The sequence below is a fragment of the Anomaloglossus baeobatrachus genome, chromosome 6, assembly GCF_048569485.1.
Source record: "Anomaloglossus baeobatrachus isolate aAnoBae1 chromosome 6, aAnoBae1.hap1, whole genome shotgun sequence".
Classification (NCBI taxonomy): domain Eukaryota; kingdom Metazoa; phylum Chordata; class Amphibia; order Anura; family Aromobatidae; genus Anomaloglossus; species Anomaloglossus baeobatrachus.
Genome location: NC_134358.1, coordinates 429,593,348 through 429,618,749, shown reverse-complemented (window position 1 = coordinate 429,618,749; position 25,402 = coordinate 429,593,348). Strand labels below are relative to the sequence as shown.

Genomic DNA, 25,402 nt, shown 5'->3' with positions numbered 1-25,402 from the left:
TTTGAGTTAGCGCTTTATCAGTCCATCAGCTTTGGCATGTTGCATGTCGCTTCACCTAATACCATTCTTCCTGCCAAAATGGTGACTATAAAAAATGGTTCTGTGACAGATGAGACTAAGTCAATGGGGCCTCCGTATGTCAGATTTGGCTCTATGATGTTCCTGTTCTTATAACAATTAGCCACAGCACTAATACCATAGAACAATACAACATCTAGGTACAGTAAGAAGCAAGACTGTTTCTGAGCAGTTATTTAATACTAATTGAACAGTATATACAATTACTGCAGTGGGATTGAGCTTCATATAACAGTGTTCTGTATAATATAAGGGCATCTATTCTGTTTTTCAGATACCGGCAATATGGAGGTGCTTCACATGTACGGCACAGAGGAGCAAAAGAAGCAATGGCTTGAGCCTTTACTTGAGGGGAAAATCCAATCCTGTTTCTGCATGACAGGTGAGGAGAACTAGAAAATCTCTTCACCCCATTTTCCAGTACATTTATATGGGGAATAACACGGTGTCATTCAAAACTACAGTTTGTTCATCATTAAAAAAGCTCATATACATCTACGTTGGTGGGTGAGGGGGAAAAAAATTCTTTGGGAAGTGTTGGAAAAACGAAATATGCAATGGTTTTGATAGGAAGGGGTTAAAGGGAACCTGTCACCAGGTTTTTCCCTTATAAGCTGCAGCCACCACCAGTGAGCTCTTATATACAGCATTCTAGAATACTATATATAAGAGCCCAGGCCGCTCTGTAGAACGTAGAAAACACCTTTTATTATATTCACCTAGAGGGCGGTCCAGTACGATGGGTGTCGCTGCTCTTGGCCCGGCGCCTCCTCTATCTTGTGGGATTGCTGTCCACCTGCCCAGCCCCTTATGCATGATGTGTGCTCTGTCGTTCACAGAGGCCTCCGTTGCTCTCCTGCGCAGGCACACTTTGATCTGCCCTGCTGAGGGCAGAGCAGAGTACTGTAATGCGCAGGCATGCAAAAAGGTCAGAGACACCCCCCCGCGCATGCACACTACAGTATTTTGATTTTTAATCACCATTAAGGAATGGCTGCTGGAGACTGGGGGACCTCAAATGAAGTGGCCTGTACTTTCTCAAGATCTGAATCCCATAGAAAACCTATGGGATCAGCTGAGGCGCCGTGTAGAGGCTCATAACTCTAACTCTGTACCCCAGAACCTCAATGACCTGAGGGCTGCTATATTAGAAGAGTTGGATGCCATGCCTCAGCAGACAATAACTCTACTTGTGAGCAGCGTAAAATATCACAGCACAACAAATCAACACTTTTTGTCTGCTACTTGGCAAAAACCATGTGCGCTATACTAAATCGAATGCGCTGAATCCAAATCTGAAGTTAGTTTTTTTGTAGCACGTCAGGATATTAAGTTATTCCAATTTTTGTGAAAATTAAAATAAGCAATTAATAAAGATACAGAATCGTTATGTCCCACAGTTTCACAACATGTATTATCATTTTTATTGAAAAAGAAGTATAGGTAAATAAACCAAAAAACTTAAAAATCACTTATAGTAGCTTAAGAAATCGCCTTGAACTCAGCAGAGTACTTTTAAAAGTGCTTCAGGCACTTGCTTTTGCGCTTGTGAGTGGTCCTAGTGGCCCGTTGCAAAAACCAGCAGTAATCGCCCATCATGTTGGGGTTAAAGCGACCTGGGTATCTTTTTTCCATAGTAGAAATGTCCTGGTGGAATCTCTCACCATGTTCGTCACTGACATTACCCATATTTGGAGGAAAGAAGTCAAGATGTGAATGTAGGAAATGAATTTTCAATGACATTCGGGCACCATGCATTTCGTATGCTTGAAGCATATTGTCTATTAGTTCAGCATAGTTTTCTGCTCTTTCGTTTCCAAGGAAGTTTTGAACTACTACTATAAATGTATCCCATGCAGTTAGTTCAAGTGGCGTGAGTTCTTTCTTGAAGATTTCATCATGGATTAGTTGGTGGATTTCAGGACCAATAAAGATTCCTGCTTTGAGTTTGGCCTCAGTTTTCAATGCACTAAACTTTTCCTTCAGATACTTAAATCCATTCCCTTGACGATCCATTGCTACTACAAAATTTTTCATTAGTCCTAGTTTAATGTGAAGAGGTGGAAGATAAACTTTAAGTGGATCGACAAGTGATTCGTGTTGAACATTGTGCTTACCAATCTTATGTTCATCTCTATTGGGCCACCGTTTAATTTTATAATGGTTGTTGTCATCTCGACTGTTCCATAGGCACAGAAAGCACATATGCTTAGTGTAACCTAACTGCAAACCAAGGACTAGTGCAACAACTTTGAGGTCAGCACAAATGTTCCATTGATGTTCTGAATATTTAATCAATTTCAGAATGATCTGCATAGAATGTGTGTAAGAATATCTTCAACAATGCCTGAATAGGCGTATGGCCTTTTCTAAATATAACTCAAAATCTGGACGTGCTGTGCAAATTCTGAGTTCATATTTGGAATCAGCATGTTCAAATTAGTAAAGAACACATGTTTTACCCTCAGTAGCAAAAACATTGTTGTGGCCTCATGACAAGTTATTGAGACATTTTATTTTTTTTTTCTCCTGTTGATAGCTTTTGTTTCAATGAATTGTTTAAGATGAGGAAATCATCATTACATACTTCCATGATAAAATATCACTGTAGCATGAATGTTTACGTTTTACATACTGTAAATTTATTCCGAAAGCCAAATATCCCTAACTTATTCTAACTGCTATTGGTCCCCATAATTTTAGCTTGCTAGGTCAATTCTGGTATTAACTTACAAATTGGCATGCGACTCTGCAACGTTATTTGATCTGTATAAAAGCACTTGCGGCCTTATATTTTGAAATGGGCACAGGACTTCTAGCCAATTTCTACATAACAGTATAGGATATGATAAATATTTGCATTTACCACCCTCTAAATTGATGCAGGCTTGCAATTCAAAGTTCTATGCTGAAAGAAAGCAATACACCCCACTCACCTCTACATGGCATATAGGAATGTTGCTTGCTAGTAGAGTATTGGTGTCTGTCTGATTTTTGCTTTTTCTTTTTATATTCATGCGTTTACCATTGGTCTGCCTTCTCCAAATGCAAAATCCTCTTTCTGGGTGCTTTTTTCCCCCTCTTTAGTAGTCCTTTAGTAATAATGGTGGTCAGGTAAAGTCTTTGCATATAGAGATCACATAGGTTTCTTGTATTCAGCTTCTGAACACTGGGAAAAGTGTGTGTGTGTGTGTGTGTGTGTTTTGTTTTTAAACCGTCAATCAAGGTTTCGTTTAAAACCTAATCAAATGCTGTTTATGGTTTTGTGAAGTTGTTGTGTGTAACGCAGGAAAACCTTCATTATATTTCCATACTCAGAGCCTTCCGTGGCCTCCAGTGATGCCACCAACATCGAGTGCAGCATCAAAAAAGATGGGGATGTCTACCTGGTGAATGGAAAGAAGTGGTGGAGCAGTGGTGAGTAGAACCTATTTGTAACTTCACCACACTCATGTAGGGTTAGGTATGGGTGGAATGATATGGTGTTATGTCGGGCTCGGCCTCACTCACATGATAACCAGAGCCTTTTGTTTGCAAGAAAATTTGCCATATTTATGTTTTCAAATCTGAAAACAGGATAAGATCGGGATGTAGATCCTTGTGTCAATGCCTTTTACTTGGCTTCTTGTTGTAGTTTTGATACAGTCTCTGTTTTATCTGCTGCTATGCTAGTCCTCTCAAGGCTGAGTCCTGCCTATCCCTGCCTACACCATTCACAGCTTTCTATCTACACTGTACATAGATGTGGCAATCAATGGTGGGTGACAAGGATGGTCAGAGCTCATGAATATGGAGAACTTTGTAACTGGAGCTTATCACTGAGAGGACTAGTATAGCCCCAAGCACATAAATCAGTGATTTATCAAAACTGCAGCAAAACGCCCAATAATTGATCTAACACTAGACTCGGGGTCTCTGTTCCTAATTTATGCTGCTCACAGATGCAAGAACAACCACCTGGTGACAAGTTGTCTTTAAGCTCACTTTATAGACGTTTGTATTAGAGAAAACCCCAATCATTTTACTCAGACGCCTCATTGGGGGACACAGGACCATGGGTGTTATGCTGCCTATCCATAGGAGGACACTAAGTAGATGCAAAAGCATAGCTCCTCCTCTGCAGTATACACCCCCTGGCCGGGCCAGGCAACCTCAGTTTTAGCTTAGTGTCTGTAGGAGGCACATCCTTTCAAGGTTTTGTTATTTTTTGAGGGCGACTGTTTCCTTTTGGGACCGATCTCCCAATACCATCAACGGGCGGGAACGCGGAGTGTTGCCTCCATGTACCCCCTCCTGCGACGCTGGATCCTGGGCTGCCTTTTACTGGACGACTGGTCCCACAGACACCGCTTTTCCAGAGCCCAAGGCAGAGGCACAATTCCTCAGCCCCTCTTTGCAGGCTCTGAGTTGAACATGGCACCTGTGTGGCCGGACACAGCAAGCTGACTCTGTTATTTCCACTGCCTGGACTGAGGCAGTGTTAAGGTGAGATCCCCCCTGACTGGTTTCCCAGACAAAGGGAGAAAAGACGGTGCAGGGAAGGCTCCCAGGACTACTGAATTGACAGTATTTATTATGAGAAAGTCCCTTGCTGATTGCAAGGAGGAGAGCCCCAGGGATCCTGAACACACAGTGTTAATTTTTCTCTAGCTGCGTGGCGGCTGGAGGAGGGGGAAGTCCCACGCTGTTTGCAGAAAATCCTGCACAGATAATTTACCGGTGGCGGGGGAAGGGCCCAGAGCTCAGGAACTCACACTGTTTATTTGCTCTGCTTATTTGCTCTAGCTGCGTGCTCTGATTGCAGGAAAGCCGGCAGAGATAATTCACCGGTGACAAACTGTGTGCTGACTGGAGGGAGGGGAAGAAAAACTGTCACAGAAGCTCCCTTCCCGCCGTTTTTTGCTACCGACAGCAGGGGGGGCACACTGACTTCTTCTTTGCGCTCTTTTAGCGCTAAGCCCCGCCCCCCACGGACCGCGATAAGCCCCATTTCCCCCCAGGAAAGCGTGCGAAGTTCTCCACAGAGCTTACTCCTTCCTGAGGACGCAGGGCCATCGGCTGATTCTGGTGAGGTACCTGCTTTACTTGTAGCTCTGCTGAGCATTGGTTCCCCTCCTGGCATACTCCTATTAGGAACATGCAGAATTCTAAGGGTACTAAGAGATTATTCAGCCTGCACTGCCTGCCACGCTGAGCTACCACGTAAACACACCTCTCTCTGTGAGTCCTGTGCCCCTTTAGCCCCCCAAGAACCCCCCGCCACCACTGCTGCAACCGTCAGCCCAGAGCCTAGGGCTCCCAGCCCACCGGAATGGGCACAGTTTCTGTCCCAATCCATGGAAAAACTGTCACAGAACCTGGTTCTGACTATACAATGTCGTCCCCCACACCCTTCTGGGCCCCTGGACGGAACGCAGCCTTAGGATGCCCCTATGGAGGATCCTTCTGAGGTAATCCGGGCACATGCTTCACCGGTTGCAGGGATCAGGAAAAGGGCACACGGCCGGGTGTCTCCAGCACTCTCTCATGGCCCCCATGGCTCTCCCTCGGGAGCACACAGGGCAGGCTCTCCCACACGCTGCACGGCTTCTGAAGTGCTAGAGGAGGGAGAATGCTGTTTGTACCAGGAGGATTCCTTGGTTTCATCCTCCCCAAATGATCAAACTGCAATAGACTCACTTATAGCAGCAGTCAACCAAACTCTGCATGTGGAGGATCCCCCATCCACACCACTGACCATGCGGTCTCCCTTAAGAGGGCAAGGAAACCCCAAAAGGTTTTTGCTAATAACCCAGAGTTTCAGGATATCCTCACAAAGCAAAGGGAGAAGCCTGACAGGCGCTTCGGTAACTGTAAACTCATGGAGTCCCGGTACCCTTTTGCCTCACCTGCCCCTAAGGGCTGGGCCGATCCACCCTCGGTCGAACCCCCGGTCTCCCGCCTTGCCACAAAGACGCTCCTGTCTTTACCCGATGGTTCTTCCATCAAGGACCCGACAGACAGGTGGAGCACCTCGCCCGCTCTGTTTTGAGGCTGCGGGTTCCTCCCTCTCGCCATCCTTTGCCTCTGTGTGGGTCGCAAAGGCGATCTCGGTCTGGGCAGAATCCCTTAACACTTAGCTTGAGGAATCCCAGTTCACTCATACCTTCACAGAGGTAACAGCTCAAATTGCCCCTGCGGCGGAGTACCTCATGCAGGCCTCCATGGACGCTGCTACCTGCGTAGCGTTTGCCGCCTCAAATACCATAGCCATCCATAGAGCTTTCTGGCTCCAACAATGGAGAGCGGACTCTGCCTCCAAGAAGTCTCTCACGGGCCTTCACTTTTTTCCAGACCGATTGTTTGGCGAACGTCTGGACAAGCTCCTTTCTGATGCCACGGGAGGAAAGAGTACCTCCCTCCCCCAGCTGAAGTCCAGGACGTCCTTCACCAGACGTCCACAGTCCTTGTTCCGCTCCTTCGGAACTCATTGGTTGGTCAACATCCCGTGCTGTCCCCGCCAACAGCCGCGGACTACGTAGGGACCGACCTTCTCAGCTCTCCCCGAAACCCACTTCGTCATGGCAGCCTAGACCGAAACAGTCCAGGACTAGGGAGACTCGTCCACGACGTTTTCCCCCCTCATGACTCCTTCGGTGCCCCAGAAGAAACACTCATTGTAGGAGGTCAACTGCGGCTCTTTCAACACATCTGGGCTGCCGCCTCAGACGACAAATGGGTGCGATACCTTTTGTCTTCCGGTTACCAGGACCCGACCCCCGAGTCGATTCTTTCTCTCAAACCCCCCAAAGACTCAAAAACGACGCAAAGCTTTTTTCTCAGCAATCCACTCGCTCCAAACAGCAGGAGTTGATAATAACTGTCCTGGACGACGAGAAGTTCAGGGGTTTTTATTCCAACCTCTTTGTGGTCCCCAAAAAGGATGGGTCAGTTCGACCCATCCTGGACCTCAAACACCTCAAGACCTCAAACACAAACATGTTCACGTACGGAGATTCAGAATGAAGTCCCTAAGGTCCATTATTGCATCCATGGTTGAAGGGGAATTCCTCGCCTCCATTGACATCAAGGACGCGTACCTGCACATACCCATCGCCCCAGATCACCAAAGGTTCCTCCGCTTCGCAGTTCAGGACTCCCACCTTCAATTCGTAGCTCTACCCTTCGGCCTTGCCACCGCACCAAGGGTCTTCACCAAAGTCATGGCGGCCGCCATGAGCGTCCTTCACGCCAGGGGAGTAGTCGTTCTCCCTTACTTGGACGACCTCCTCATCAAGGCCCCTCCTTCTGCGACTGCTCAACCAGCGTACAGATCACTGTGGACACCCTATCCCGCTTAGGGTGGCTAGTGAATGTAGACAAATCATCCCCGATTCCATCACGATCCATCACCTTCCTGGGCATGTCCCTGGACACCCGTCGGGGCTTGATCCTTCTCCCCCTGGACAAGGCGATCCCTCTTCAACGAGCGGTACGCTGCCTTCTACGTCCTCCGTCTCGCTCCATTCGATTCAGCATGAAGGTGCTCGGCAGGATGGTGGCGGCTATGGAAGCAGTACCCTTTGCTCAACTGCACCTCCGCCCACTGCAGCTAGCCCTTCTAGCGGCCTGGGACAAGAGCCCCTTCTCCCTGGACAGACATCTTCACCTGATGCCTTCAGTCAGGTACGCTCTCCGCTGGTGGCTTCGGTCCTCATCCCTATCGAAGGGGAGATCTTTTCTCCCAGTGAACTGGCTGGTCCTGACCACGGACGCCAGCCTCCTAGGCAGGGGAGCAGTGTACCGGCACCACACTGCTCAAGGACGTTGGATGCCCCAGGAGTCTTCCCTACCCATAAACATCCTGGAAATCTGCGCGATCTTCCTCGCGCTCAGGGCGTTCTGCCCTCTGCTAGCGGGTCATCAGATTCGAGTCCAATCGGACAATGCGACAGCTGTAGCCTACATCAATCGGCAGGGGGACACCTGCAGCAAGGCAGCTTATCTCGAGGCCCACAGGATCCTCAGCTGGGCCGAATCGACAGGGTCAGTGATATCAGCGGTACACATACCGGGAGTAGAGAACTGTGCAGCAGACTTCTAAGTCGCCAAGGCCTGGCCGCCGGAGAGTGGTCTCTCCACCCAGAAGTGTTCCTACACATCTGCACTCGCTGGGGTACACCAGACGTGGATCTAGTGTCCTCAAGGTTGAACGCAAAGGTACCTGCGTTCATAGCCAGGTCACGCGATCCGCAGTCCATCGGCGCGGATGCTCTAGTCTGCTCCTGGCACTACTTCCGCCTGCCTTACATATTTCCACCTCTACCTCTGCTGCCGCGGGTAATCAGGAGGATCAAGGCAGAGAGAGTCCCGGCGATACTGATAGCACCGGACTGGCCCAAGCGCGCCTGGTACGCCAAATTAGTACAAATGCTCGTAGACGTACCGTGGCGCCTTCCAGACATCCCAGACTTGCTGACCCAAGGGCCCATTTCTCATCAGAACTCCAGAGCCCTGAAGTTGACGGCATGGCCATTGAGACCTGGGTATTAACAAGAGCGGGATTCTCCCCCGCGGTCATCTCCACCATGATCAGCGCATTTACGACCGTACGTGGAAAATCTTCCTTTCATGGTGCAGGGAAACGTCCAGCCTCTGCCTCTGGCTATCCCCAGAATTCTCGATTTTCTGCAGGTTGGTTCTAAGTTCCCTTTATAGGGCAGGTCTCAGCGCTCTCAATCTTCTACCAATGCCGCCTGGCTCAAAAAACGCAGGTCAAGACCTTCCTCCAAGGCGTTTCCCATGTAGTTCCCCCGTACAGATGGCCGCTGGACCCATGGGACCTCAATCTCGTTCTGGACGGTCTCCAGAGGTCCCCCTTTGAACCTCTCAAGGAATCCTCCCTTGCTCTTCTGTCCTGGAAGGTAACGTTCCTGGTGGCAATTACGTCCATCAGACGGGTTTCGGAGCTAGCAGCACTCTCTTGCCGTGGGCCTTTTCTGATCTTTCACCAGGACAAGGTGGTTCTGCGCCCCCTTCCGGATTTTCTTCCAAAGGTTCCTACCCCATTTCATTTGAATGAGGACATTGTTCTGCCTTCCTTTTGTCCACACCCAGTTCATAGGGTGGAAAGGTTTCTGCATTCATTAGACCTCGTCAGAGCTCTCAGATATTACATATCCAGGACAGCCCCCTTTAGGAAAACGGACTCTTTGCTCGTCATTCCTGAGGGGCCTAAGAAGGGCCAGGCAACTTCAAAGGCGACTCTGGCTCGCTGGATTCGCTCTGCGATCCAGGAAGTCTACCGCCTGCAACTCAAGCCCATTCCTAGTGGGCTGCGGGCTCATTCCATGTGAGCAGTTGGCGCTTCGTGGGCCATTCGGCATCAGGCTTCAGTGGAACAGGTGTGTAAGGCTGAGACCTGGTCTAGCCTACATACGTTTTCAAAGCATTACAGAGGGGGTGTTTACTGCAGAGGAGGAGCTATGCTTTTGCATCTACTTAGTGTCCTCCTATGGATAGGCAGCATAACACCCATGGTCCTGTGTCCCCCAATGATGGCTAAGAGAAAACGATTTTACGGTGAGTACACAAAAATCCATTTTTTTTTTTTTTTTGTAGTTTCCACTGAATACTATATATATGTAAATCTGGTTATGAATCCATGAGAAAATGGCACAATAGAAGCTTTAGAAAATAGAATAACATAATAAAAGTAAATGTCTGGGGAAAGACTTGCTTTAATCCCAGCTTGATCTGTTCATGACCTCAATTAAAATAAAAGCGATAACTCCTTTCCCACAGCGGTGCCATTCCTGCAATGTCAGAATTGCAGTTCCAGCTGGCGACATGGTTTTGTGACTTCTCCGCGGAAGACAAATTCGTTTTTACTACCGTATTTTTTGGACTACAGTATAAGACGCACTTTTTTTTCCCCCCAACTGTTGGAGGAAAGTGGGGGGTGCGTCTTATAGTCTGAATGTAGGTCTGCAGCATGAGCGAGTCATGGGAATGAGGGTGCTGCGGTGGAGCAAGTCATCGGCGGCATGAGCAGGCTGTGCAGCGCCTGCAGTGACCACGTGGGACCGCTCATTTCATATGCACACCAACCTCCCACCATCTCTCGGCGCTGACAGGTGGGCGGGGGATGCGCGCATAGTAAATAGCCGGCCTGCATGATCACCCCTGGCAACTACAGCCTGGAGTGATCATGTGTGGCTATACTCACTGCCCCCCACGCATCATCATCAGTGCGGGGGGGGCAGTGAATAAGTACGGTATACTCACCGGTTGTTCCCTGCAGCATCGTGATGTCCTCCTGTCTGCTGGCCAGGTGATCTGTGTAGAGAACGGTGAGCACAGGGATGACCTCATCCCTGTGCACCCCGCTCTCCATACACATCAGCCGGCAGACAGGAGGGCATCGCGATGCTGCAGGAGAACGGCTCCACACAGGTCAGCGGCACTGCTGCTGACACAGAGAGGAAGACTAGCGATGCTGCAGGGAGTGAGGAAAGGTGAGTATAAACTTATTTTGTTTTTTTTTTTTTTTTCTGTGCCATAAGATACAGGCCATATGGGGGGCGTGGCCAGCAGGCAGCATGAGCGGTCGCATCTGAGAGCAGCTCCGCAGTCCAACGCTGATATATACTATTAATCCTGCCGAAACTGGTGCCTAAATACACCTCCGGATTACCTGTGGTGCGGTGAGCATTCGGATCGGTATCATGAGCAGAGGTCGCAGCGCAGCGGCGACTGAGAAGCTGAAGAAGTTTGCTCGGGACTCCCAGCAAGATGGCGCCGGCAAGCAGGCAGAGCGGGAATCCAGTGAGGCGGAGGAGGAGGAGAGCATGGAGGCCGGATCCAAGGAATCGCAGGAGCTAACCTTACAGCAGGTTACATCGCAGTTACTTGCAGCGATCCAGGATTCAAAAGTGTCTCTGACGGGCAAGATCGAGGAGGTTAAGATTGATGTGGGTCTCCTCCGGCTGGACTTGCAAAACCTGAGAGAGCGGGTAAAGGAGACCGAGCAGCGGATCTCCACGCTGGAAGACGACGCAAGAGCGACGCCGGGCAGACTGTCCTCTCTGGAAAGCGCGGCAAATAACTGGGCGCAGAGGGCTGATGATCTGGAAAATCGCCTGCGTCGCAATAATTTGAGAATTCTGGGGATGCCGGAGAGGGCAGAAGGGAGCGACCCATGTAAGTTCATGGAAAAGTGGCTCTCTGAAACTTTCCCTGATGCGACGCTGTCGGCGGCATTCGCTATAGAGAGAGCTCACCGGGTACCGGCCAGACCTCCTCCTCCGGGAGCGCAGCCTAGACCTCTCCTGGCCCGACTTTTGAGCAGCAGAGATAGAGATGCGATCCTTGGTGCGGCGCGGCGCAAGGGCCCGATTTCACACAACAACGCCACCATATTGATCTTCCCTGATTTCTCTGCGTCGCTCCAGAAAACGAGGGCATCCTTCATCCAGGTGAAAAAACGCCTCAGAGAGCATCATATTGCTTACTCCATGATCTTCCCAGCCCGTCTCAGAGTGGTTCATCAAGAGCGATCCCTGTTTTTCACTTCTCCTGCGGAAGCGGATGACTGGATCAATACATTGAAGAGGAAACGCTGATGCGTCACGGTCACGGGCGCTGCCTGATGGGTCGCGGTTGTGATGGCGTTGCGGTTCTGATTCACTTATTTCATCATCTTCGGAGCAAGGTCGGTGATGCGACTCCAATCCTTGGGACGTTGTGTTTGAAATCACTGTTGAGATCGTTCTAGGATCATCCTACGTAGGTACTCGGCGTCCTTCGATTCTGAAGGCGCGAAAGATTCCTGTTTGTTTTATCCCTCCTGGCATGCGAGTGGAGCGGGACCGCAATTGCGTTCGCGTCCTGATCTTATGATCCCTGTTGGTTGAGAAGCTAAAGATCTTATCCGGAGGCGCAGGTGCGCCTGTGGCCTTCCCGGAGGCATGAGAGTTTTCCGGATGTGTCCATTATTGGTTCCCCATTGAACCGGCCTCTGGGCTTGGCCCTCGTCGGAGGCGGGTGGCTTGGGGCCGCGCCTTCGTATGGGACGACTGCTGCGTTCTCCGGGATCGTTGCTTAGCCCAGTCTGTGCTCCGGATTACTCGTCGCTGATGGGGCCGCACAGAGGTGACATCGGACGGGACATAGGTCAGACCGCTGTTGCGACGCTCTGAACTCCTTCATGCGATCTTGTTTTATCCTATACCTTTTTGGATCCAAATTGGAACTCTACTTTGTGCTCGCAGTATTTGGCAACGCACTCCAGTTCATAATGTTGAATTCTGCTCTATTACTGCTATATTAAGTTTATGAGGTTACCATATGTTATAATATCCTACAGTCTAAGATTACCTGCCAATCCTCCTTATCTCCTTCACTCCCCTACCTCTTCTTCCCCTCTAACCCTCTATCAGCTTATTCCTCATTTCCTTTCACCTCACCCCCCTACCTCCTCATTGTTCTTTTCCCCCGTTCCCTCAGTCCCCCCACTTTCTCTCCTCATACCTTTATATTCCACCTCTTGCCCCGCTTTATCTCCTATGCTAATCTCTCCCCTTTTCTCTCTTTTTCTTCTACCCTATCTCTCTTTCTTTCTCTTTACCTCTCTCTTCCTCCCCCTTTCCCTTTTTTTTTTTTTTTTTCTTTTTCTCTCTCTCTTTCTCTCTCTCTTTCTCTCTCTCTCTCTCTCTTCTTCTCTTCTCCCCCTCTTCTTCTCGTTCTCTATCCTCTTCTCTCTCTTTTTCTATTACTTCTTTCCCATCTACTCTTGGTCCCTTCACTTATGCGTGATTAAAGGCTTAAGCTGCAGGGTAATTCATCTATTGGACTGCAGGAGAAGCTCAAGTCCTTGTTTGAGGACACCCCCATACCAAGTACACCATCTAGCCACGTTGGTTCACCCTAGTCGTTGCTGGGGAAAATCTCTCCTGGTCGCACTACTGGACCAGTCCTTGCCGGTTGTGTGTGCGCAACCGACAATTTGTATTTAAGGGTACGTTTACCCAAGTTCTACTGTAGGTTAAGTTTTTGATATATTTCTAGCAATTCAGCAAGTGGCATCTCTCCATGGCTTTAGGCTTGATGACATGGAATGTTAGAGGACTGGGCACGTCCAGGAAACGGGCGGCAGTATTTGCCCATATCAAAAAATCCAAAGCTCAGATTGTGTGTTTACAAGAGACCCATTTATTGTTGGATACCACTAGAGTGCTTCAAAAGCCTTGGGTTCAATGGTCAGCTCACTCTGTTCATTCTTCATATTCTAGGGGAGTATCGGTACTGGTCCACAAAGCATTGCGGTGGGACCCTGGTAAAATTTTAAAGGATACTGATGGGAGGTATGTGTTTATCCAGGCTCACATCGATGGGGTTATTATAGTGGTCTTAGCCATATACATCCCCCCTGCAACGGGAATCTCGATTCTATATGAGGCGGCTAAGTTTGCCTCACAATTCCCACAAGCCTTAGTGCTCTGCATGGGGGACTTTAATCTGATTAATAACACGGGACTGGACAGATTTAACACCCGACAGGTCCCGATCTCCCCCACGATACAGACTAGATTGAGTATATTCTTACAGGAAGTGGGATGGCACGATATGTGGCGGTTTTTTAACCCAGTACTGAGAGAATATACATGTTATACTCCAGGGAAAAACTCATTATCTCGAATTGATTATATCTGTGGAAATGAAAGAGTCTGCGCCCATATACAATCGGTCTGTCATTTGCCTAGATCAGTATCAGATCACTCTCCGGTATTCGTAGGCATTAAATGGGAAGGATGTAAATCTCATAAATTGTCAAGGAAAATTAACCCTTGGTGGCTGACACTCTTTGGTGCCAACGACAGGATTCCTGATCAGCTTGGGGCATACATGGAAATGAACTCCGTGGAAGAGAATCACTCGGCTTATTGGGACGCGCTTAAGGCGTATCTGAGGGGATGCTGTCACTCCTCTATTTCCTATATCAAGAAACAGGCGGCCAGGGAGGAGGAGGATCTGGCCACCCAAAATAGAGTGCTTGAACATAGATTCACCTCGGACCCCTCTGAGGAAAACAGATCTCAGTGGCTTCAGGCTGGGAGGAAATATCTATTGTTTCTGCAAGATAAGGCTAAGAGACATGTATTCTTCACGAGCCAGAGGTATTTTGAGCAAGGGAACCAATCCAGTAGCTTACTGGCGTTCCTGGTGCGTCAATCCAATAGCTCACCTGCTGTCCTCAAGATCAGAGATCCTTGTGGAGGAACAGTTACTTCCGTCAATGGTATATTGGAGGTATTTTGGGACTTCTACAGGAACCTGTATGAGTCCAGGCTGACCGTGTCAAGGGAGGAGATTGCTGAGTACTTACGAGAGCTGGAGTTTCCCAGGTTGACTTTGGCTCAGAGATCGGCCTTGGATGAGCCCATTAGTATGGAAGAGATGATGGAGGCGATAAAGACCCTCAATAAGGGTAAGGCGTCTGGGCCAGACGGACTCCCGATTGAGATCTTTGACAAATATCAGGGGGAGCTGGCCCCAGCCCTCCTGGAAACGGTTGAAGCCTCGTTCCGCAAGGGTCGGTTGCCTGATTCCTTTTATGAGGCAACCATTGTCCTGCTATTGAAACCAGATAAGGACCCGTTGGATTGTGGCTCGTACAGACCGATCTCTTTGCTGAACTCTGACTACAAAATTCTTACCAAAATTCTAGCAACTAGACTCAATAGAGTGGTCTCCTCTATAGTACATGAGGATCAGTCTGGATTCATCCCGGGTAGGAGTACCTCGGATAATCTGAGGAGGGCGCAGGTGATCTTACAGATGGGCACCAAGTTAGAGGAGGATTGGGCTCTGGTCTCCCTGGATGCAGCCAAAGCCTTCGACTCTATAGAATGGCCATACCTGCTGGAGGTGTTGCGGGCATTTGGTTTCGGCAACGAATTTATCAGATGGATAGAGATCATATATAAAGCTCCATCTGCTAATATTCAGGTGGGTGGTGGTGTGTCGAAAACTTTCCCTTTGGAGAGGGGAACCAGACAGGGATGTCCCCTATCCCCTCTCCTGTTCGCTCTTGCCATGGAACTGCTGGCGGTGCGCATTCGGGCGGACCCAGTCTACCGGGGGGTGAGACATAGTAAGGGAGATGAACGGTTATCTTTGTACGCGGACGACTTGTTACTGTTTGCATCTGATCCGGATTCCTCCATTCCTAGAGCCGTGCAATTGATTGATCGATTTGGGGAGTTCTCCGGTCTGTCAATAAACTGGTCAAAATCGTACCTTCTCTTTCTGTCTCGGAACAGTGAGGAGCTGGTGCACGACCACATATGCAGGGTCCCGGTGGTGGATCATTTCAAATATCTCGGAATTATACTGGCAGGAAGCCCTGCGGAGATGATAGCGAGGAATATAGCCCCCTTACTAGCGTACTTTGGGGAGAAATTTAATAGATGGAGCCAACTCCCACTATCAGTGGCGGGAAGGATTAACCTCCTTAAAATGATAGTGCAACCAAAGTGTCTCTATATTACCCAGCATGTATTTGTACAGATTCCGCGCTCTTTCTTCCGGTCCCTGGAATCTTTAATGATTACCTTTTGTCTGAGGTTCGTCCAGATCAAGGGTCCAATTGGCCAAATTACAAAGACCCAAGGATATGGGGGGTATGGCCCTTCCTGATCTTTATATTTACTATCTGGCCGGACAAATGAAATACTTGGGACCATGGACACTTCCCCGGGTTGAGGGTTCTCCGGAGGGACTCCTGGCAGAGTTCACAGGTGTGGACCTCCTCTGGCCATTACTGACGGATCACAGGAGGTCCCCTGTGGGTCGTGTCCTCCCGATACACAAATGGGGGCCAGGATCTGGAAAGAGGCTAAAGCCGTATTTGGATTTAATGATGTACCAACTGAGACGCCCTTATGGGATAACCTGGACCTTCCACATTTTTGTGGGTTGCCGGGGTTTGGTGAATGGAGGAATCGCGGAATAATCTCCCTGGGATCACTGGTCCGGGATGGTGAACTCCGCCCTTTTGCGCAACTGCGGACAGAATTCGACTTGCCGGAATCTCATGAGTTTCAATATCTCCAGATTAGGCACGCCTTTCGAGCTCAGTTCTCTGGCCGTGGGGTTAGATTCTCTTCCTTCCCAGCCATTGGAATTATTAGATCACAAGGCCCTGGTGGTCTTGTTTCCAAATTATACTCCTCCCTCATTCGGGCCAAGGCCATGAATAATCCTCTTTCTGTCCGTGAGAGGTGGAGTGCCAGGATTCCTGAAATTGATGATGTAGTGTGGGACGACATTGTCGAGTCCCACATGTTGGTCTCTCCTGCTGTTAACAATAGACTGATCCAATTCTATATAATACACCAAAGTTATATTACTCCCCAGAGACTGAACAAAATGAAAAAACTGAATAATTCGGTGGGGATGGGCTGTCCGAGATGCGGGAGAGACGGTGCTGATTTCTGGCACATGATATGGGATTGCCGGGTCATTCTCTCCTATTGGAGTGAGATTGTAACGACTCTTTCCGCCATATTTCAAAAAGCGGTTGCTATGTGCCCAGTCCTGTGTCTATTTGGGGTGGTAGATGTACACTCCTGGTCCCATGATGAGAATCTATTAATAAAGAAGGTTCTTTTTCTGGCCCGGAAGGGCATTATACTAAATTGGATGAGCACTCATCCTCCAACTAGAGCCTCTTGGATTGCATTGGTGAATGCTATAATCCCGTCTGAACAATTGGTTTATAAGACAAGAGGCTCTTCAATTAAATTTGATAAAATTTGGGGTAGATGGATGAGGTCGCCCTTGACTGGCGGATCTCCTGGTTCTCTTGCTGATAACCTACAATCAGTATTAACACAGCCAGTAGTGCTCCGGTAGGCAAAGAGGAGACACATGTGATTCATGATAAGCTGCCCTGAGTTGGATGTGCCTCGCGAGCTAACAACTTTGCTAAGTTTGATGTTTATGGATATGCTGAGAGTGATGGATGCTGATTTGATTGTTGATACTTTATTATTCTGATGACCAACCAGTTTACATGTACTCTGTCTTACTGTACAACTTGCTGATTTATTCTTTAATGTAATGTTTTACTTAACTTTCAATAAAACGAGTTTAAAAAAAAAAAAGATACAGGCCATATAGCAGGATGGGGTATATACCAGGATGGGGGTATGTTATGAGCAGGATGAGGGTATGTTATGAGCAGGATGGGGGTATATAGCAGGATGAAGGAAATATATACAAGGCAGGAGGATCATTACCAGGATGGGGTACCTTAGTAGAGATTTTGGGGAAATTACCCCCCATAACAGTGTCGTCAGCAGATCCTCACCCGATAACAGTGTGTCATGACCACATTTTTTGCCTAAAATTTTATTTTCCTCCTCTAAAACCAGGGTGCGTCTTATAGTCCGGTGCGTCTTATAGTCCCAAAAAAAACGGTATTCTGTCTGAGTGGACTGGCACCCCGATGGAATCTTTTTGGGCTGCAATCAAAGAATGGCCGCTAATTGTATATTTTTGAGTTTATTTTAATTGATTTAAGCTGGAGTTTTCCAGTAGTGGACAACTCCTTCTAATTTAGCAGCTTTTTGACAACTGAAGTTCTTTTTCCTGACAGTTCACAGCTAATAATACACCCTATACTGAATTTTGAGTGCATCCGCTTGTGTTTATCCCTGACACATCTCCGCACGCCCATCCTCTTTCCACCCTATCTGTCCTAATTTCAAAACCGGATAAAACATGTAGGAAAATTATTTCATCCTGTTATTCTCAAGAAGTCTTTCTGCTGATAAGTCTAGTGGTCATCCTGCCCTCTAATAAATTTCATTTTAGAGATCAGTTTCTCAACTATCCATTACAAAATTACAGCTTTTTATATCTCTTCAAGTTGGACTTTTTAACAGCCAAAGAACCAGATCCCTGTATAGTAATGAAATTAGGAAAAGTGGAATATATGTTACGTTCTTTACAAATACAAGCAGCGATGTTCTCCTATCTGTCTTTAATCCACCTGACGAAGATATTGTGTATATCGAAACGCGTTGTGGCTTTGATAAAACAAATAAAACTTACTAAACGATTTGTGACCTCCATAGCGCTCTATTAGACCATGATTCACTTTTATTTCCACCATTAATGTCTGACAAGGAATGTCTGATTAATATGCCAGGATTTGCTATTGTGTGCCAATATAACTATGACATGATCCTTAGAAGAAATGCATGTGTTCTGGCTCTATAACCCGTACCTGCTGATGTGTAACCATTTCCTTTGGGGATTTATCTAGTAAATGTTTAGGCTTTTCCTTGTTTTGTTTCTTGCCTTGTTTGGCTTTCACGTTGGCCATCCTTAAATATTTCCTGACACGTACTGTAAACTTGAAATGCTATTATACGGTGTGCTAGTAGGATCTCCACTCCTGTTATAAATCTTCTCTTTTTAGCTTTCCCTAGAGATATAAACGGGAGGAAAGTGTTTAGTTTTACAGGCACGCTGCTCTGTAAAGGACATACAAGTCAAGTATGTACAGATAACTCCCAATCCTGACAACAATATGCTGTTGTTTTTTGGGGGGTTTTTTGTCAGAAAATATAATGATTGTCATCAAAGCTGGCATGTTTCATGAATTTGGCTCAAAATGCATAAGAGAAAAAAATATACTCCATTCTAGAATTTTGTAACTTTTTTTTATATGTTACCAAGCTTAAAAAATACCATATTTAATGTAGCAATTTAATAACCATTAAATAACTTGAGTAACCGCTTCTAGCGCTATTTACAGCGTGTGGCACTTAAGGGGGTTTTCCCATTTATAATAAAGGTATTCTGTATAATAGCGATTTTGAAAAATACAAATTTTTCAAAAGCAATTAATTTTAAAAATGACCTAGACTATTTTCCTCTTAACCCTGCTGTACTGTTCGGGTCAATATGACCCGAAATGATTTTTGAGACCCTGCAGATTTTTTTTAATGAGGATTTGAAACTAGTGGTTCCTTGACTTCTCCTCATTTGTGGAGCTCTACATTTTTTTTTTTTGTTTACTTTTTGCTACACGCTGATTGTTACACTTGTACTGTTCGGGTCAATATGACCCGATAGCATTTTATACTGTTCTACCGGTCTCTGATTATTTCTAGCGTACTGCGGTTTGATTCTAAAACAGATAGAATGGAAAGAAGAGCTAAAGATAAACTAGCCCCTATTAGAAATGTTTGGAATCAATGGGTAGAGATTCTACCAAAATTATATAACAGTGGTGAAAATGTAACTGTTGATGAGCAACTGGTGGCATTCCGAGGTAGGTGCCCGTTCAGACAATATATACCAAGTAAGCCAGCAAAATATCGCATCAAGATCTGGACACTTTGCGACAGCAAAAGTTGATATGCTCTAAATGTTCAAGTGTATACAGGAAAAACCCCTGATGAAAGACCTGAAAAAAATCAGGGTATGCGTGTTGTTCTAGATTTGACTCATGGACTAAAAGGACAAAATGTCACATGTGACAACTTTTTTACATCCTATCAACTAGGCCAGATGTTGAAGAAAAAACAACTTACCATGCTGGGTACTATGAGAAAAAACAAACCTGAACTACCGCAAGGTATCCTTAGCAAGAGAGAGGTGTACAGTTCTACTTTTTATTTTTCTGGAAATACAACTGTTGTTTCTTATGTTCCAAAAAACAAACAAACAGGTACAGTCATATGAAAAAGTTTGTGCACCCCTATTAATGTTAACCTTTTTTCTTTATAACAATTTGGGTTTTTGCAACAACTATTTCAGTTTCATATATCTAATAACTGATGGCCTGAGTAATATTTCTGGATTGAAATGAGGTTTATTAAAGAAAAAAGGATAACATTAATAGGGGTGCCCAAACTTTTTCATATGACTGTAATTCTAATGAGCACAATGCACCATGACAATGCCGTAAGTGATAGAGAAGACAGAAAGCCTGACATTATTTTGGATTATAATGCCACAAAGGGAGCAGTTGATACTTTAGACCAAGCAATATCAACATATACATGCAAACGCAAAACCAATCGGTGGCCAATGATTTTATTTTATAACATACTGGACGTTTCTGCATGCAATGCATTTGTCTTATGGAGAGAAATCGACCCCGATTGGAACCGGAATAAGCTGCATAAAAGATTTTTCTTGAGGAATTGGGAAAATCCCTGGTGAGGCCATATATTGAGAGCAGAAAAGTGACCCCCAGAAGTGATGGAGCAACAGCCATTGTAAAAAGTGTCCAGCATGCTCAAGAAAGAGACTCCACATCCACGGCATCCACCAGCACAGCTACCGGCAAAAAAAGGAAGAGATGTAGCTTCTGTCCATCTTCCTGTGACAATAAGACTAATCTGACATGTGCTGGATGTTCAAAATATCTGTGTAAAGGACATGTGTCTTATTATTGTGTTTAGTGTAAAAACGCATGAACATGTTCAGTTTATTCTTTTTTTTTCTTTCTAAAAAGGTTGAAGTTTTTATGATTTTTCATTTGTTGATTTATAAAATTTGTTTTCAAAAAGTTAAATTTCATGTTTTAGTAATAGTAATGTAAAGCTTCTTTATTATTTGTGTGCAGAATGTCAACAATCGAAGATAATTGCAAAAAGCCTGTGTAACCTTTTTATGGAAAAAAAAATAATTAAGTTTGAATTTAAATTTTTCTTTTTGTTATGATCAACCATGTTCACATACAGTATTTCAATGAAAAAAGTATTCAAATAAAACAATTAGAGTAGCTAAAAATCAAGAATTAATAGGTCGGGTCATATTGACCCGGGAACAGTACAAGTGTATAGCAAATGCGAACAGAGCAAGTAAGCAAGGGAACCAAAGATTTGTGTTCCTTCCAGGACAAGGGCTCACAATTTGTTAGGGAATAGCACCAGTGAGATAATATTAAAATTTAACCTTTATTTTATTCCTTAAAACACACAAAAAGCAATATTAAAAAACCAAAGGTTTGACCATGCAGGTCACAAATCACACACTGCCCAGAGCTGTATATAAAGCTCAAAAGGGCCACAGATACGTCCCTTGGGCAAGATAGACAAACAATGGGACAACTGAATCATGTGTTGAGAGCTGGTTAACACTATCAGTGGATAGCACATAGTCATAATGACAATAGTTCCATTATGCTCAGGCCAGAGTCATAAAATAACACAGGCAAAAGGATATATATTTTTCCTTCACTGAAGGTACGACAAATACATATAAACACCTATTGGCTGTAATCAACACACAAATTAGGCAAAAAACAGGGAAGATCTCACCCATTCAGATGATCTTCTGTTGCTTATCACAGCATTTCTTGCTGACAGGGCCAAGATGGGGCTTGGATTCCAGGTTGATGTAACTCACCCTAAACCCCATTGACTCCTGTCCTAACAAGGACGGTCCACAACTGAACCTATTATTGTCCTTGTACAAAACAGCCCCAAATGCGAACAGAACAGCAGGGTTAAAGGCTGCTAGAGATGTATAGCTCGTCCAGTAGCAGGAGTCACATGCCGAAGTTGAGCATGTGCAGATGGATTTTCAGTAGTAAATGGGTTATGTGTGCAGAGACCGAGGAACACGTAACTGGGCAGTACGATGAGCACTGCTCACAGTCAGAGAGGAATTCAGCATGTTCATATGAGGGCAGGCAGACCGTACTGTTCATCCAGATCGCTATATAAAACAGCATAGTCTGATTAGAGCAGGGGTCTCAACTCTGGGTTTATGGGCTGCACATAGGAAAAAAAATTGCTGGGGCCGCATTCTTTTCAGCACACAGTGACATTTTTACTGGTACGATCTATATATAGTTTGTTTTTTTTTCTAAACCTTTTGGATAACTGTTTTTGAAAAAAAAAAAATTGCTCATTTATAACAAATGTACACTTATTTTTTTTTTTTATATTTACAACAAATTTTTGATTGTAAAAAGTCATGCTTTTATTTTTCCTTGTTTACATTTTATCCTGTTCTTGTAAGTAATATAGTTTTATAATTCACACCATATAGTTATTTTGGTCAGCATCTTTTAGCCTTGTCCCCCTTCTTATAGTAATGTGCACCATCCTGGTCCCCTCTTCTTGTAGCAATGCCCTGGTCTCCGTGTGTGTGTGTGTGTGTGTGTGTGTGTGTATATGTATATATGTATAATTATTAATAAATAATCTTGCGACCCGCAGGCATGAGCCCCCCTTGATGATTCAGATGAACGTTTTGCTGCCGCTCTGCAATGTAAAGCTCTCTCTGCACAACCTTTTGAAAGGTATCTGCCAGTCAATCAAAAGCAAACAGTTGATGTCATACTCATCAGCTGCTTGCTTCTAATTGGCCAGCAGCTGCCATTGTAATAGTTGTGCAAACATAGCTTTACTCTGCGGAGTGCCGGGAAAACATTCATCTGATGTAAAGCACCGACGGCTGTGGCCCCTGCACCGGCCACGATCGTCAAGGTGCATGTGCCTGCTAGCTGCAAGAAGAAGCCCGATGGGCTCTGTGTTTGAGACCCCTGGATAAGAGCATGCAAAGCAAAGAGCATATGCAGCACAGACCAGCACTGCTCATATGAATGAGACATGAATGGCTTATGTGTGGACTTTTAGCAGTGGTGGAAGGTTGTGGGTTATGCTGTCATTTAACTGCACAGAACTATATATGCATCAAATATGCCAAGATACAGAGCCCATAAGCTTAATTTACACGTTAGTTTGAGCCGGTCACATATTTTATTTGTTCTCTTTAAATTATTTTTATTTAAAACAAAATATTTGGAATAAATCTGTCTGCAGTAAATGGAATGTAATGATTGTTTATATTATTATTGGTCTTTTATTGTATTGACTTTTGGAAGTGCGTCACTAAATATTTGAAGAGTTTTACAAAGATTTTGAATTGCTGTGATAATGCAGTATATTTCTTCTGTTTCTTCTGAAATCAATAGTCACGCCTTGTTCAAACAGTTTACCCTGCTTTATTTGGAATATGTAACACGTTGCAGAAGAATATAAAATATTTTAATTTCATTAGTTTTATTATACATGATACACTAATGATCTAAAACTAAAACTTGGTGCACTAGTTTTAAAACCAGGATAGGTTCTTCACCATGTTTTCTAAACTACATTCAATTCCGTATTAAAGTGGTTGTCTGTTTTTAAAATTTCTATTTTTCCCAATGGTTGCAGACTGATAAAATAACTTGAGCTTTTACTCACCCTCCCCAGGTCCATCACTGCCTTTCTGACGCTCTATTTTTTTCTTGATAGGCTACAGTGCTCATGACCACTGCAGCCAATTATTGGTTTCGGTAGCTCTGCTGATGTAGCCATGACCTCACCACTGAGCCCAGTGATAGGCTGCAGCCATGATGTCACATTTATAGCTCTCTGACCACTGCAGCCGATCGACAAAAAAGTGAAGCAGCAGCCGAGAAACTGCTTTGGAGCAGTGGAGAGTAATGATTTTGGTTGCTTCTAATGTTGTAGTTTTCCATAGTACTGCAGACCTATAAAATGAAATAACCAATTTATTATATTTTCATCTATCTTTTTATATTTTAGTGCAGCTTCTAACAGTTTGCCTGGACCATTGTGAGTCATTGTAGCTCAGTGGTTGGCATTGCAGCCCTGTAGTGCGGTATCCTGAGTTCACATCCCAACATAGACAAAATCTGCAAACAGTTTGTATGTCCTCCCCGTCTTTGTATGGGTTGTCACTCCAGCTGCTTTCTCCACCTAGCACCTCTTCTTCCGGCTTGACTGACGCCTTTGCTTGAAGTTACATAACATAGAGGGTATAAGTCAAGTAGCAGGAGACTGTGACATTGGGCAGGGAATAGAGCTGGAGTGACGGAGGGGTCAGATCTATAAATATGTTCTTTAGGCTCATTTGCATATTAATTCAAACTCTGATTTCTCGGTAAGTGAGGTACGGACTGACCATTTAAAGGAATATCTTGACTTGTCTTTGAAAGGGCTACATGCACATATGGTTTGTGGAATGTGAAATCCACCTGATAGATTCCCTTTTAAGAGTGGCAATCCCACGCAACTTGTTTGAATAGTCAGATATACAACTATATATTATCTGGCATGCTAAATGTTTGGATGAAAGATCATCAAAGTCCAGAATGGGGGATATTACAGGAAGGGGCTCAGGATGGGGGACTTTACAGCAGGAATGGAGCCATGTTGAGGGACATTGTACCAGGAAGGGAAAAAGGACATTATTATATGAAGGGTGCAGAAAGTATATCTGCAGAAGATTTAGAATGCTACAAGGGCCCATATATCTGACCAACATGCAGATGGGGACGCAGGTCTGAATTTTGCATCAAGGTGCATCAAATTCTAGTTACACCTCTGCTTATATACAATCGGTTGTCATGTAGAGATACTGTAAACACATTATGGTGTGTGTGTGTGTGTGTGTATTTACATACACCCTACGCACATACATACACCCTACGCACATACATACACCCTACGCGCATACATACACCCTACGCACATACATACACCCTACGCACATACATACACCCTACGCACATACATACATCCCCTAACACTAAACAATATTAATAGGTCCTATATGCCCTCTGAATGGGTCCTGTTCTTGTGCTCAGACACCAGTAATTAAAGTTGCATGACTTTTGGTAAAAAGTTTTAATGTAGTAATCATAAATTCAGATTTACATCAAAGTCCAGCTCTTAAATCAATGTTTATTGCTAATTGCTAATGTACATACAATATTAATATATTGGAAATTCATTTAAAAGAACTTTCCAGGAAAACCTAACATTAAGTCATGCTCAGTGCGGAGCCTGAAGGGGGCGGGTCACGGCTGCTATCTTTGGTGTAAGCCCTTCAGGTCCTATACTGTGCATAACACTTTATGTCCTGGTGTTTTATGTTGATAACAGATATGATGGATTTCCTATGCCTTCTATAAGTTTATACGATCACTATGTAAAGACATGAAATACTTATGAGACCACTAATTTTAAAATGTGCTACGGACTTGAGAAGACTAAAATATAACTTTTGTTATTAATTAAAAGTGCCAGATTTGCAATATCATGATATTCTGTGCAAATCTATCCAGATGTCTTGCACTACAGTGTTGGCTATTAACCCCTTCACCCCCGGCCACTAAAACACCCTAATGACCGGGCCATTTTTTGCAATTCTGACCAGTGTCACTTTGACAGGTTATAACTCTGGAACGCTTCAACGGATCCTGGCGATTCTGAGATTGTTTTTTCGTGACATATTG

General features: G+C 45.2%; 1 protein-coding gene across 1 annotated transcript in view; it reads left to right on the top strand.

The window, feature by feature from the left end:
• The window catches only part of ACAD11 (acyl-CoA dehydrogenase family member 11), a 173,227-nt gene that overhangs the window by 58,578 nt on the left and 89,247 nt on the right, over window positions 1–25,402 (top strand). Inside the window, exons 12-13 of the mRNA XM_075315191.1 lie at window positions 353–460; window positions 3,397–3,495. Of these exons, the coding sequence (XP_075171306.1) occupies window positions 353–460; window positions 3,397–3,495 (207 nt within the window). The remainder of the gene's footprint in view (window positions 1–352; window positions 461–3,396; window positions 3,496–25,402) is intronic.